General features: G+C 31.9%; 1 protein-coding gene across 1 annotated transcript; it reads left to right on the top strand.

Annotated features, from left to right (window-relative positions):
* The first annotated feature begins 3,279 nt into the window (after positions 1-3,279).
* Positions 3,280-14,144, top strand: LOC127717278 (uncharacterized). Its single transcript, XM_052223055.1, has 5 exons — positions 3,280-3,453; positions 4,877-4,986; positions 11,166-11,271; positions 11,977-12,125; positions 13,872-14,144. Exons 1-5 carry the CDS (start codon positions 3,330-3,332, stop codon positions 14,016-14,018), a joined length of 636 nt encoding a protein of 211 aa, XP_052079015.1. The 5' UTR covers positions 3,280-3,329; the 3' UTR covers positions 14,019-14,144.
* The last annotated feature ends 1,280 nt before the right edge of the window (positions 14,145-15,424 follow it).

Raw genomic sequence — 15,424 nt, 5'->3', positions numbered from 1 at the left:
AGTCTCCTTTTTCCTTTCTGAAAAGAAATCCATTGAATTGTCTTTATTCGTCGGAGAATCTCTAGCTGGTTTTCCAATATATTAATCAACAGTTGGTGTGTACCTTTCAAAGAAAAGAAAAAAAAACATTAATGATATGGTGGACAATATTTTTGTTCATAAAATGAAATGTATTTTACCTACAAGATTAATGCAAGCGGTGCTCCCATCCTATTAATTTTTGAAATTTCCTTTTAATCTATACATTTTGTCATACATAATGTATAATGCCCTTTTAATCTATATATCATAGCCCCACCCTTCACTTTTACTAACCACCAACTCAGTCAAACCATTTTTTTTAAAGTCTAGGAACAAACACTGTATTTGTGTTGTAAAACATGGTTTTGTAAGCGCATGATTATCTTGCAATGCTCAATAACAAGGATTCACTTAAAAACAAACAAGTTAACTAAGAAAACTGAAAAAGAAAGTTTAGGTGTACTTGCATTAATGTAGCTTTTGGCTTGAATACAAAAAGGTTCATTGCACATACTGTTACCATATATCATATTCAAATGCTCAAAATCATAAGTAGAGTGCAGTCAAATGAAATGTTTCTTAAGAAAGAAGGAAATAATGATTTCTGTAACCATTTTAGGGGCAGATCAGACATGTTTTAAATAAGTGAGGTGTTCAAATCATGCAAATCATATGAAAAAAACTCTGGTCAAGCAGATGACAAAAAAAAATATTCTGACTACAGATTTTCCCCATACCATATAGAGTTTAAATTTGAACAAAAAAAATGATTGATAGCTTTGAAAATCTAAATAAAATAATTACGCTTTGCGCGAAAAAAAAAATATGACTGAGAAACAAATTATAACCCGCATCCCCCCCTCCTTCCCCCATTGACTGAAAAGAAATTTAATCTTTTCTACTATATTTTCAACTAACAAATCTAACAATTTTTGTGTGACCAAATGATTTTTTGTCAGACATTTTCGTCGATCAGACAGTGTTTGGGATACACTAGACTATTGTAAAATGTGTTTATACAAATACTAAAGACAACATATAGTGTAAGTTGGAGGTCAAGTCTTTAATATATAAAAAGTTTCCTATATTGTAACGATTTCTCCAAATGTCTATTATAAGGGCTCTATACTAGTTATTATAAAAAGTTTCTATCTAATATAACTTAAAAAATATTCGTTTGGAACAAAATAGGGAATTATCTTTATAAAAAAACAAAAAAAAACAACCAAAAACCCCATATATAATTGATATAAGAAGATGTGGTATAAACTTTATAGACTCGAGACAAATAAGCAGATGATCGAATGTGGCGAAAAGGCTAGAGACGATTGTGCAATATATCAGTTAATAACTGTGTTTTTTCTTTATTTCGAAGTAGGTGGCTAAATATTTTATATATTCGGACATACTTTTTTTTGTTCTTTCTTCATTCAGGTGCAAAAACGAATATTTTAATTTTATTTCTCCTCAATTTCAAAGAGTTCCACAGAAAGATGCAGCCCACAAGAGGACAGGAAATTCCAGATGCAGATCCAGGGTTTTGAAAATAAAGGGTCCGGGTACCCAAACATAGACAAAATCTGTACGGAAAATGGTTAAAAATCAAAATCAATACATGCACATGCAATCTCAAAAGAGGGACGAAAGATACCAGAGGGACAGTCACACTCATAGATCGAAAACAAATTGACAACGCCATGGCCAAAAATAAAAAGACAAACAGACAAATAATAGTACAGCTCATATCATGCATCAATAAATTCACAGCGTGAAACATTTTTGATCAACTGACCTATCTTTTGATTGACATTTGTTTTAAGAACACACATATTTGTATTTGGCTTAAGCAGGAACATATATATAGAAATACGGTTCCCAGGCTTAAGTGCACAGGGCTTCATTATAGAAAAGAAATGGTATGAGTGCCAATGAGACAACTTCCCATTCTACTTACAATGTATAAAATATAACAATATTATGGGTCAAAATACGGCCTTTAACACAGAGCTTTAGCACACACCAAATAGCCAGCTATGAAGGGCCCAAAACATACTACTGTAAATCTATTCAAACATGAAAACCGACAGTCTAAAAGAGGGGCAAAAGATACCAGAGGGACAGTCAAACTCATAGATCGAAAACAAACCGACAACGCCATGGCTAAAAAATAAAAAAGACAAACAGACAAATAATAGTACACAAGACACAACATAGAAAACTAAAGACTAAGCAACACGATATAAATATAAATTTAAATATATATAAAAATCCAGAAATCTGTGAACCACACCATCAAACGACAACCACGGATGAACAATATCCTCATGGCTGAGGACAGGGCTTCATGTACATTTGATGGTAAAAGATTTTTTGCTTTCGTAACGGTTAGTAGAATTATAAAATTCCTTGTTAGATTTTCTCAAGGAAGATAATTTATATTAGTTTCAGAATAAATACATAGATTTTTGGAAGTTAAAATAGGTGAAAGCAAGAAAAATAAAGCTGCTGTGAAGGCCTTGAGTAAAATACGACGTAGATTCAAGAAACAGAGGTGCATGGAAGAGAGATCTAGTGTATAGATAATCCACGGCTTGAATTTTATAATGATATCATGATTTACATTGAGTTTGAACTAATATGACTAAAAGGACGACTTCTTGAATTTTATTTCCACTTAGTGTTAGTTCTTGTTTTCAGTCTGTCGTTGTAAAACAAAAGGTACGGAAGAAGATAAAACATATGATTATCAAAAACCTTTAAAATGTCTTTTCGCGGAAAGTAAAAAAGACCTAATAACTATATTAATGATAATCGTAATATGATCAATAATTCTTTACGTGATTAGTAAGAAAGGTCTAAATTTTGTTGTGAATATATGGTAGCTGATTTCAATTGTCTATCACAATGGGTGTACTGGAAAAATTAATTTTCTTTAAGAGAAATGTGCATGAAATAAAACAGTAACGGAATATGTTTTTTTTTTTAGCATGTTTTTTTTCTATTCTATTGTTTATATTCAACAAATATAAAGGTGATCTGTGTAAGTGTTTTCGTTCATGCCCCACATTAATTTTGCAATAACATCTTTCAAGGTGGTTTTTGTTTGTGAAAATGTTTGTTACATAACACCAGGTGTTTAATTTGTATGAGGACTGGTGTTCCATAATTTATTGTAGATCCTGTTTGCAGTTTGATCACATTATGTCATGTTGTTTGTGACCTCTAAACAATTAATTTCTACACTATATCTGTCATAAGTAGTTATTTCAACGTATAGACATATTTCATAAACAGTTAGACAATTAATAATGTCGTATTTACAGTTTTTGTCGAGTGGACTGTTGCTTTTTTCATTTTATGTCTTGAGTAGTGTATCTGGTTGCTCTCCGTCCCTCGATCATCCACAAGTTAAATTTTGTCACAGTTATTTTGGTAAGTAGATTATATCATTTTCATATAAATATTGATTTGTTTATCAAATTATCTGTAAATTTTGGAACTGCTACATACATCATGCATTGATAAAGAGAAAGTCAGTATAGTATTTCATTCGTCGTACATTAGGCTTTACTAGTGTGTTAACTCGTTTATGTTCAAATTTTAGCCAGAGTTGTCATCCGTATAATTCATCTAATTTGTTTTGCCATCTGGTACATTCAAACACATTTAAAACAATGTGCATCGTACTTTTTTGTTGTTGTACATAATATTGCTATTACAGTTGTTGTAGTTATTGCTTTGTTGTTTTTTATCTACTAAAGGTTTTTAATTATTCAAATTCATATAAATATTTAATACATAGTTTGTTTACATTCACAGTTTGACAAGTCAGAAATAAGTATTTACTGTATTTGCAAAGTTGGTTGTTACTTTGTTATTTCATGTGCTGAATAGTGTGTCTAGCTGCTGTTCGTCTTTCGATTATTCAGAAAGGACATTTTGCTGTTGTTTTTTTAGTACTTGAACATGTTGTACTCGTAAACAATTATTTTTGTTTGCTGAGGAAAATATGGGATTTTATTGGCATTTGAATATCTGATATTCACCGAGGCCAACGTTTTTAAGCGCGTTGAATATCCTTTTCTCAAGGTCAATATGCTGTTTTATTCAAAGTCTAAATCACATAGAAAACATACCTAGGTAATACCAACAAGGAATACAGGTAATTATCATGACTATTAAGAGCCACAAAAAAGATAAGTTTGTTGTTACTGACTGTGTGATTTCCAACCATATTCAAATATCCTTATTATTAGATAATTATTACTTTGATTAATATAATAATAATAATAATTATTATTAATATTATTTTTATTATCATTATTATTTGTTTTAATATTATTATTATTATTATTATTATCATTATTATTATTATCATTATTATCTTTATTATAATTAATGATTATTATTATTATTGATATCGTAATTCAATTATTGTTTTTCTAACCTATTGACACCACGATTTTATATAAAACTGACCGTAGCTTCTTAATATAAAAGTAAGAAGATGTTGGATGAATTCCAATGGGAAAACTCGCCACCAGAGACCAAAAGACGTAAAAGTCATTCAATAATGAACCAACGAAAAACAAGGTGGAGCCAAAATTTCCAAACAAAATCGTTGTATATATGAAAGAATTTTACAATATATATACTTATTTATACTAAGATATACAATAGAATTGATCAGAATGTTCCATTAAGCATTCTTTAAAATGGAAATAACATTTGGCACTGTTATCTTTTATTAAAGTAAAAAATAAAATGAAGTAGCGTTTACATGTAACTATTCCCTTTCAATCGTACAACTGTGTTTGCATATATTATTATATAAATACAATGTTTATTTGTTCAGTGATACATGGGACGGTGAAAAGTGTCACCAAGATAAATGGACCACCTGGAGATGTTAATGATAACTTCGCTGTGTATAAATATAGTATACATATCATCAAGAAATTGAAGGTAAAATAGCTTGTGGAGAGTTGTCTCATTGGCAATCATACCACATCTTCTTTTTTATAAGAATATATTTAAAAGATTTGGGTATTACTTGCCAATTCAGAATCGGACAGATTATGTGTTATTTTTGTATTAGTACACAAAGAATGAAACCAAGGTCATATCATCGGTTGGTTATCAATTGTTCAAAGTGTTTTGATGAACGCCTTTTGAAATATTATGGTAATGCTTTATATTCTCTAACGGCGAATTATCTTTTAATTATTTGTTGATTCTTTAGTTTCCAACGAACAGTTTGTACAGTAATTTGGATTAGGATCTTTTATCAATATTCAACAAAAAAAAAGATAAATTAAGCATAAAAACGAAAAGAAATAACGATTCAGTCTTTCACATTTTTACCATAAGAAATAGAAGGCATGGAAAAATATACCCCCAAAAATTAACAATCAAAATTGCAGAGAAAAGTGGTGGGTTTAACCTGGTTTTACGGCTATATAAACATCCCTCGTGTCTGACAGTTGTTTAAAATTCCGTTATAGGCACACAATTTGGTAAACAACCCGAACAGACATGATCGGTTAATGTGACAATAATAGAAATCTTGTAGTCAAAACTGTGTTAACATGCATCACAGACAACTACTGTTTTAAAAATCCAAGCAAAAAAAAAACACATAAATCTGACAATCCGTCAACAATATTTTGTATAGCTTATACATGTAGTACATACAGTGTAGTCAAACATAATAAATTTTGTTTTGTTAAAATTTAGCATTAAAAGATTTATAATTTTTCTCGAAAATGTATCGAAACAGGTAAACTTTTATTGATTTTTAAAGACTAGATCCATAGAGCGCATGCATCGACATAAAGATTTTGTCACCATGTTTAGTATAATAATTTACTTCTCTGACTTGAGTATTTAGTTTGTGGAGGCTTGGCTGTATTTTTCCTAGGCTCATATGTCGGCTTGTGAATGTCAACAATTCATAAGAAAAATTAAACAAAAATAGTTTTAATTCACTTTCTTGCATGTCTAATCATCAACTTATAATATTTATTCTGTTTCTTGAAACAATGGTCTATGTGTTATATATAGATTCAAACACTGCAATAAGTGTGATACGATGTTTCTCCACTCGAGACAGTTAAATTTTGATTTAAAGCGAGAGGCTTGCCGAGCTTTTTAAATATTTAGAATTACTGTTGAGAGTGGAGAAATATCGTAATACACGAGTTATAGTGGTAGAAGCTTTTTCTTTAATGATTGTTATCCTTCCTTTTCAAAGATTTGCAAGTTGAAAGTTGTGTTCATTATATGTGACGTCATCAGGTCGCCTTTTTCTAGACGTCAAAATAGGAAATTCAGAAGAAAGGAAAAAAAAATTTGACGTCAAAATTAAATTTCGACCAACCATTTGCCGAGAACAGATATTTCACTAGTGAGGAGAAATATTTTTGCTCACACCGATCAAGAAAAGTGAAAATAACACACAAATCAGAGAAATAGACGTTATTACCATAAACTAAAGCCACCGCCATGTCATTGATTGGTATCAAATGGTATTAACGTTATTGTGAATACTTTTGGAAAAATGCTCTCAATGCTTAAAGTTCTATAACGGCCAAGTATTTCTTCTTCATTTATCGATCATTTATGGTATTTTTTTATAAGAATTGTTATTGTTGAAAACTTTTTGTGAAAAATAATTTCGATTATGATCTTTAATATTAATTAAAAACCAATTGTTCAGAGAACAATTGAAGGTCTTTCACCCATAAAGATCTTTTTTGATATGAAAATATTAAAATTTGGTTTAAAATGTCATTTCCAGTGTCAATTGATAGCTAATTGTACGCTGATTCCAAAAATATATGGTTTCTATACATTTTTTTTAAATAAGGGAGATAATTTGTCACTTCCGGTTTGAAAAATGTTACTTCCGGTATAATTTGAATGTTTACTTGACACTGATTTCAAAAATATATGGTTCTATATACTTTTATATTAAATAAGTATAAAAAATAGCTACTTCCGGTTGGATTTTTCAAGGTCAAATGGCTTGCAACCTAATGCAAAAAGTCCCATGGCTTTATCATGTATACATATGAGGTAAAAGCAAAGGTCAACATCTAGAACGTCAAATTTACCTATGACCTTGAGATCAATTTCAAGGTCATTAACCAAGGACCTCAAATCAAAAGACCCTAGTTCTTAATTATATATGGTTAATGAGTTATATCACCATACGCGTATTTTTAAATACAATAGGGGAGAAAACTCTTATTTAATGTTAGCGCACCCTTTAAACCAAAATGTAGGTTTTACGACATGTCGCAACTAACAATTTAGTAATAATATGTTGTCGATATCTTATACGGTTTTTGAAAAGAAGTGAGAATAAGCCAAAATCAAAATTTAGAATAGAACCTTGACCTTTGACTTTGACCTAATTTTCTTTTTTTTTGAACCAAGGACCTCAAATCCAAAGACCCTAGGCCAATATCACTTATGGTTTACCAGTTAGAAAACGCATATCACTTATATCAAATACATAAGTGGGGATTACTCTCATATGGAGTCTCCGGATAGCTTCGATCAAAATAAAAATCCTAATCCTAAAGATGTAACGAGCAATTTGGTAAAATAAATTTGTCGTAATCTTTTACGGTTGCGAAGGAGTAGTGGCCACAAGAAAAACAGCGTTTGGGGAGATAACTCTTACAACGTAAGGTATTTGGCTACGCGGTTGTCAGTTTCAAAAGCGTATAAACTATACGATATCATATTCCAAATATCTAAGCGACATCTTATGAAACAACAAAACTACGCAAGAATAAAAATTAGGCGGAAGAAAAAAAATAATAATTAAAAACCAATTGTTCAGAGAACAATTGAAGGTCTTTCCACCCATAAAGATCTATTTTGATATGAAAATATTAAAATTTGGTTTAAAATGTCATTTCCAACTTCAAATGATAGCTTTTTGTACGCTGATTCCAAAAATATATGGTTTCTATACATTTTTTTTAAATAAGGGAGATAATTTGTGACTTCCGGTTTGAAAAATGTTACTTCCGGTATAATTTGAATGTTTACTTGACACTGATTCCAATCCAAAAATATATGGTTCTATATACTTTTATATTAAAGAACTACAAACAATAGCTACTTCCGGTTTACACAAGGTCACTTCCGGTTTGATTTTCAAAGGTCAAATGGCTTGCAAACTAATGCAAAAAGTCCCATGGCTTTATCATGTATACATATGAGGTAAAAGCAAAGGTCAAAATCTAGAACGTCAAATTTACCTATGACCTTGAGCTCAATTTCAAGGTCATAAACCAAGGACTTCAAATCAAAAGACCCTAGGTTTTAATAATATATGATTAATGAGTCATATCACCATACGCGTATTTTTAAATACAAGAGGGGAGAAAACTCTAATTTAATGTTAGCGCACCCTTAAAACCAAAATGTATGTGTTACGACATGTCGAAACTAACAATTTAGTGATAATATATTGTCGATATGTTATACGGTTTTTGAAAATAAGTGAAAATAAGCCAAAATCAAAATTTAGAATATGACCTTGACCTTTGACCTTGACCAAATTTTCTTTTTTTTTTTAAAGGACCTCAAATCAAAAGACCCTAGGTCTCTATCACTTATGGTTTACCAGTTAGAAATGCATATTACTTATATCAAATGCATAAGGGGAAATAACTCTTATATGGAGTCTCCGGAACGCTTCGGTGAGAACCAAACTCAACATCCTGAAGATATAGCGAGCAATTTGGTAAAATAAATTTGTCGTAATCTTGTATGGTTGCGAAGGAGTAGTGGCCACAAGAAAAACAGTGTTTGGGGAGATAACTCTTACAACGTAAAGTATTCGGTTAAGCGGTTGTCAGTTTCAAAAGCGTATAAACTGTTCGATATCATATACCAAATATCTAAGCGACATCTTATAAAACAACAATACTACGCAAGAAAAAATTTAGGCGGAAGAAAAAAAAAAAAAAATATAAATCAATTGTTTTAAAAACAATTGTTAAACGGTCTTTCCCCTCCGAAACATGATTAATTGGTTTTTTGCTTGGTTGGTTGGTTGGTTGGTTGGTCGGTCGGTCGATTGATCGATTGATTGGTTGATTGATTGCATGGCACTTTCTCTGTGCGACGCAGCTAACTTAAATAACGCCTATATTCTGACCGAACGTGACTGCGTACTTAGACATCCCGCACAGCCAAACGGACGCCTGAGATGTCCTCATAAAAATTGATCCTAGCATCATATGTTTATAAATTTTCTCTAGTTTCTATGTTACCTCGGCCTTCCATTTGTCATCTATTTGTTGTGTATGCATTTTGATTGAATTTGTAGGAAAACGGAGTAAATTTTATCTTGGAAGTTTTATTTTCCCTCATTTGGATATGCAATGTTTTATTCTAAATTTAGGTCCGCGCGCGAGATGGTGTTGTGAAGTCTTGGACGTTTTATTTTCCCTCATTTGGATATGCAATGTTTATTCTAAATTTAGGTCCGCGCGCGAGATGGTGTTGTGAAGTCTTGGAAGTTTTATTTTCCCTCATTTGGATATGCAATGTTTTATTCTAAATTTAGGTCAGCGCGCGAGATGGTGTTGTGAAGTCTTGGAAGTTTTATTTTCCCTCATTTGGATATGCAATGTTTTATTCTAAATTTAGGTCCGCGCGCGAGATGGTGTTGTGAAGTCACGTGACCCTCGAATATATATGTCTGGAGTTAGAATATTAATTTCTTTTCAGGGGAGACCGTTGAACAGAGCACATGTGTATTGATCAAAGAAACACGATAACTATTGTTTTTATTTTGTACAGGTCATTGATGTCGGATCATGCATACATATTACGTAAACATGTTTACGGGAGCACAGATTTGTATTTTAATGCATGTTTAGAAATTTGAGTGTAGGATTTCAGTAATACATTGATTTTAATTTCGCAATCAAGCGGACCGCACGTGCCTCATCGATTAATTTCAGAAAATACATGAATTGGAGCAGATTTTTGCAGGGATGGATTTCTATTTCAGAAAGAAATTTGTACATAAGAAGGACATTAACCCTGCAATAAAATGACGCGTACCATTTCGACAAAAAATTTCTAGTAAACACGTGTCGCGACAAACTTTTTGGTTAAATTGTTTTGTCGATATCTATAACTCTTTCTAGGAAGAAGCGATATGAACCTAATGTAAAAAATCACAACATGACCTTGACCTTTGACCTTGACCTAGTTTTCTATTCTTTAGGACCAAGGACCTCAAATCAACAGACCCTAGGTCTCTATCACTTATGGTTTACCAGTTACAAATGCATATCACTTATTTCAAATGCATTAGGGGAAATAACTCTCATATGGAGTCTTCGTATCGCTTCCGTCAAAATTGGACAACAAATCCTGAGGATATAGCGAGCCATTTGGTAAAATAAATTTGTCGCTTTCTTTTACGGTTACGGAGGAGATGCAGTCACAAGGAAAACAGTGTTCAGGGAGATAACTCCTACAAAGAAAATTGTTCGGCTTAGAATGGGTGAAAATAAAAAGCGCATAAACTGTATGATACTATATAAGAAATATCTAAGCGACATCTTGCGAAACAAAAATTTTACGCGAGAACAAAATTAGGCGGAAGAAAAAAAAAAATAATAATAATAATAATAATAATAATCAGAACAAATACAATAGGTCTTTCCACCGAAAAGTGGAAAGACCTAATAATTATAATAATAATCAGAACAAAATCAATAGGTCTTTTACGGAAAAGTGGAAAGACCTAATAATAATCAGAAGAAAACCAATAGGTCTTTCCACAGAAAAGTGGAAAGACCTAATTAACGATTTGAAAATATGTAATACAATAATTTAAAATATGATACTCACCGAGCCTACTCCTTTCAAAAGTTTGCGATTTATTTACATCTTGTTTACTTTCAAAATGATTCAGACTTCACGTTGTGGATAGACATTTTACTAGTGTTGAGGAAAAAATAGAACGTCCTCACGATGTCTTTATGTAATTTGTATTATGGTGTATTTCATTACGTTGTCATGAACGTATACCTTTAAGTTGTTCTATACATTACTACATATGGTTATAAGGTATTACCATTCAAGAGTATTTAATATTACAGGGACCTGCCCAGATCAAGGAAGGCAAAGAGATTATAGTTGAAACTTCGGGGAATGGTGGCCTCTGTTTCATTAGCCTGACAATTGGAGAAGAATATGTCTTATCAGGTAATCTGACATGTCTTAGATAATACAGCAAAAGGATCTTTCCGGAAGGACAACACTGTATTAGATCTACTTTTAATATACACCAAAAATAAAGACAGGATGATTTTAACACAATAAAAAGAAACCACCAACAAATGCAGGGGAAATTATATACAGTACAAATAACAAACGCTTCAAGAACCCTTATGAACAAAATTAGGGATGTATCAAAGTTATGGTAAAGAGAACTTGAGCCATTTTTAATATTTTAATCTAGTGTGATGTTTTTTAAGGTAAACGTGAATCAATAGTCACGTTCGACTCTGTCAAAATCGAGGTTACCACGACATGATTCAAATGCAGTTATATTAATTGCATACGACTTGAATTGTATAAATAAATGTAATTGTTCTCTACTTTCTATAACGTCAGTTAAAAAATCATCTCAAGAAAGTGTTCACGTCATATCGACTTCAAAATTGAAACTAGATCTTTAAAAGCAGTGTGGACAGATTTGTTTTGTTTCGTAAATCTTTAAATATGTTTACCTTTTAAGCTATTTAATAACGAACTCCGTTTTGAATTTTATTTGGAGTTCGGTATTTTGCTACTTAAATTTTATTCATATCCCATTTACAATTGGTAATAAAGCGACTATGCACTTTTAAATGTAACCTGTTTGTTCAGTAGCATTCAGCCGTTGATTCTATCACATATTTTAATTAGGATTTAAAACTGACACCGATGGATTACGAAGCCTTTCTTCAAATATTGCCTATAATGTCAAAGACCTTGCGACAATGCCGTTGGTTCGGGACTACTTGTTAGGGACTGGAATGAACACATATAAACGAAACTGTGATCGTAAATGCACGGTAAGTATAAGATTTAAATTTAATTATCCAGTTCAACGTGCAACTAGTGGCAAATTGACTTCTAAGATCTAAATTGATTAAGATTGTAAGCTTTTTGGCACATGTTACAGAAGATAAGTGGAATTTTCCGGGCACTCTGGCTTCCTCCATATGTTCTCAAAAACCTCCATGATATATCTAACAGTGATGAAAGTTACATTACACATTCTCTAAATATTGCAGTTGCATCTGATGTATCTCAAACATGCAGCTGATAAGTCGTCCATAATGCCTTTACAGAGCACCTGAGATTACCCCCAATTTTAATTGACGTTCGGGTTGCTCCGTGTTTTGTTGTTTTTGCTGTGTTTTGTAGGCATCTTTTGTCTTTTCGTTGTGATTAATTTTACTATGGAGATGCATTAGTCTTCGTTTAATGAGTTAAAATACCCTTTTATATTTCTTGTCTCGCTTTTGCATCTGAAGATTTTTCTGTGCAGTGATTTTTTTCGTCGTGTAATTGCATACATCAATATTAGCTTTTTATCTTTTCTAATTTTTTTCAAGAGTAATCCCAGAAATCACAAACGATCTTTACTTATACATACAAGATAACATAGTTGGCTGCTAAATTATAGAGAATATAGAGAAATTCATAAAAATAAACACAGAAATGGATACAAAAATGTTTAAAAGAAGACCCCATCCATATCCTTACCCTTTCAGGTGTAACACAATTTTGATCCGAAACCGTTATGTTGATCTGAACAGCTCTTAAAGATGTTAAAAGACAACAACAGCTTATACAGTCATTTTCCGTCTTTCAGTCAATTTTCAGACTTCAACTCAGTACTAATCAGACATTTCGATCATATTTAAAAAAAAAAATGAGGTGTAATTGCCGATGAGACAACTCTTCACAAGCGATCAAATGAGATAGAATCTAACTACTTTATATCACCGTACGGCCTTCAACAATGAATAAATCCCATACTACATAGTCTGCTAGTCAGCTAAGGCCCCGAAATGACAAATGTAAAACAATTCAAACGGGATAACTATCAGACTACTTTATATAAAAAAAATGAACGAAAAACAAATATGTAACACAGCCACAAACGACAACAAATGAATTAATCATGTTAACGGCTCTCAACCCTCCCCTAACCTGGGATAGTGGCGTTACAGTACAACATTAGAACAATTTATACGAATCAGTTGAAACAGGCTTAACTTAACAGATGCATACAAATAGAAATACATTTACCAAAAAAAAGCCTCTTCCCTTTGTTATTCTTGTATGTTTTTTAGTTTTAGTTCATTTATATGTTTTGGAGTTTAGTGTGACGTCCATTTCCACTGAACTAGTACACGATTTTATTGAGGGGCCAGCTGAGGACCACCTCTGGGTGCGGGATTTGTTCTCTGCGTTGAAGACCCATTGGTGGCCTTCGTCTGTTGTTTGTTCTTTAGTCGGGTTGTTGTCTCTTTGACATATTCCCCATGTTCATTCTCAATTTTATTAATAGTACTTAATTTAACCAAGTGAATAAGTCTGAAAATCGACTGCAAGATTTAACAAGACTAGATTATTTATTGTTCCGACTATTCTGATGATGTCAAAATGACCATCTCATACTAAAATTAATTACCTTCATGTTCTAGACTGTGTTTGACAATATGATTGCGGTCTAGTAGTATTTATGCCGTATGCCGTAAAAAGCCTGCACTAAAATGTATAACATATGTATGTTTTTTTCTTGGCAGGATTTCAGCACACAATCTACTTACTGCAAGATTCCAGATACGACTTTTCATTGCTACTCGAAAAATGCAATCTGTAGAGAGAGATATGGAAAATGCAAGTGGTTCAATGCGGACAGTTGTAAACTCAGTGCCCCAGCAGCTCCTTAACTATAATTGATAAAAGTAATCAAACATATGTTATCATATGAGTAAAAAAAGACGTAGCAAGCAAATCAGTTGAAAGTTTGTGTAAACAATTACTGGTATACTTAATGAAACATTATTTTCACTTCATTTCAAATTTTTATTAGACCTACACTCTTAGAATATGTTCGGCTTATTGATAATTAACTGACATGACAAGTTAACGTTTCCCAATTAATTAAATATGCTGGAGCCTGGTCTTATTTATGGCTATGTTTGTAACCGTAACATTCGTCACTGAAGAACTTATCTATCTCACAAAGAAAAACTGATAGTATCATCATTTGTTTCGGTCGTCATCATATACTGGTCAATCAATATAAAATGTCAATCTCACAACAAGAACATTCAAACCATACTATTCGGGTGTTCATTTGTGCCACTCTGACATTAAATGTAGTATCTGTCTTTGAATAGTGAAATTGTATGGCGGTTGATGCATACATTGTACATTCATGACATTATTTGCAAAGTACCTTTGTTTGATTCATGGTGATACTAATCAGAAAACAAATCATTGCTTTATTTCACAATTCTTGCAAGAAGTAAATAAATATCATACCTGCTTACTTATTTTCCTAATGAATGTTTTAGTAGCTTCTCCATTGCATCAATTACTGTCTAAGAATTAGTAAAACTGGTTTAATAGTGCCCATACATCTTTAAATCAGTCAATAACATAAACGGTGCCATTTTTTCTGCACCAGATTCACATTTCGCCAATCAATGTCTCTTCAGTGATGCTCAAGGCAAAAATATTTGAAAATCGAAAGCTTATTTAAAGACAAAGAATTATTTGATATAAAAAAGAAGATATGGTATGCTTGTCAATGAGACAACTCTCCACAAGAGACCAAATGACACAGAGATCAACAACTATAGGTAACTGTACGGCCTTCAACAATGAGCAAAGCCCATACCGCACAGTCATTCTTGACTTTCAAATTTTCCGGTTTGAGCGTTCCTGATAAGGAAAATCAATATATGCACATAGGAAAAACGATGATTATAGCGTAATTTGAATATTAATCTAAATTAAATATATATGTACATTTATTTAAAGAAACCCGTGGGAAATATTACAATTTATTTTTATATAATTTAATTTTGGATGTAACACGTCTTCTGATTGGCTGAAAGTTTTATGTCTATCAGCTCATAGACATAATTTTGTCATGTGACCGTGACGTCATCATCGTTTTTTCGCGATTTACTCCTTAAAAATGGAATTCATAATTAAATTATAAGGTATGACTGTAATACGCGGGTTATTCAGTGTGCACCACACATTTTTTATGTTATTTAGAATAGACAGAAAAAATATTATAGTCATTCCTTAAATGTATAGAAATGGCTAGTTTGAATTTTAA

The sequence above is a fragment of the Mytilus californianus genome, unplaced genomic scaffold, assembly GCF_021869535.1.
Source record: "Mytilus californianus isolate M0D057914Y unplaced genomic scaffold, xbMytCali1.0.p SCAF_97, whole genome shotgun sequence".
NCBI lineage: Eukaryota > Metazoa > Mollusca > Bivalvia > Mytilida > Mytilidae > Mytilus > Mytilus californianus.
This window is presented reverse-complemented; position numbering and strand designations above follow the sequence as displayed.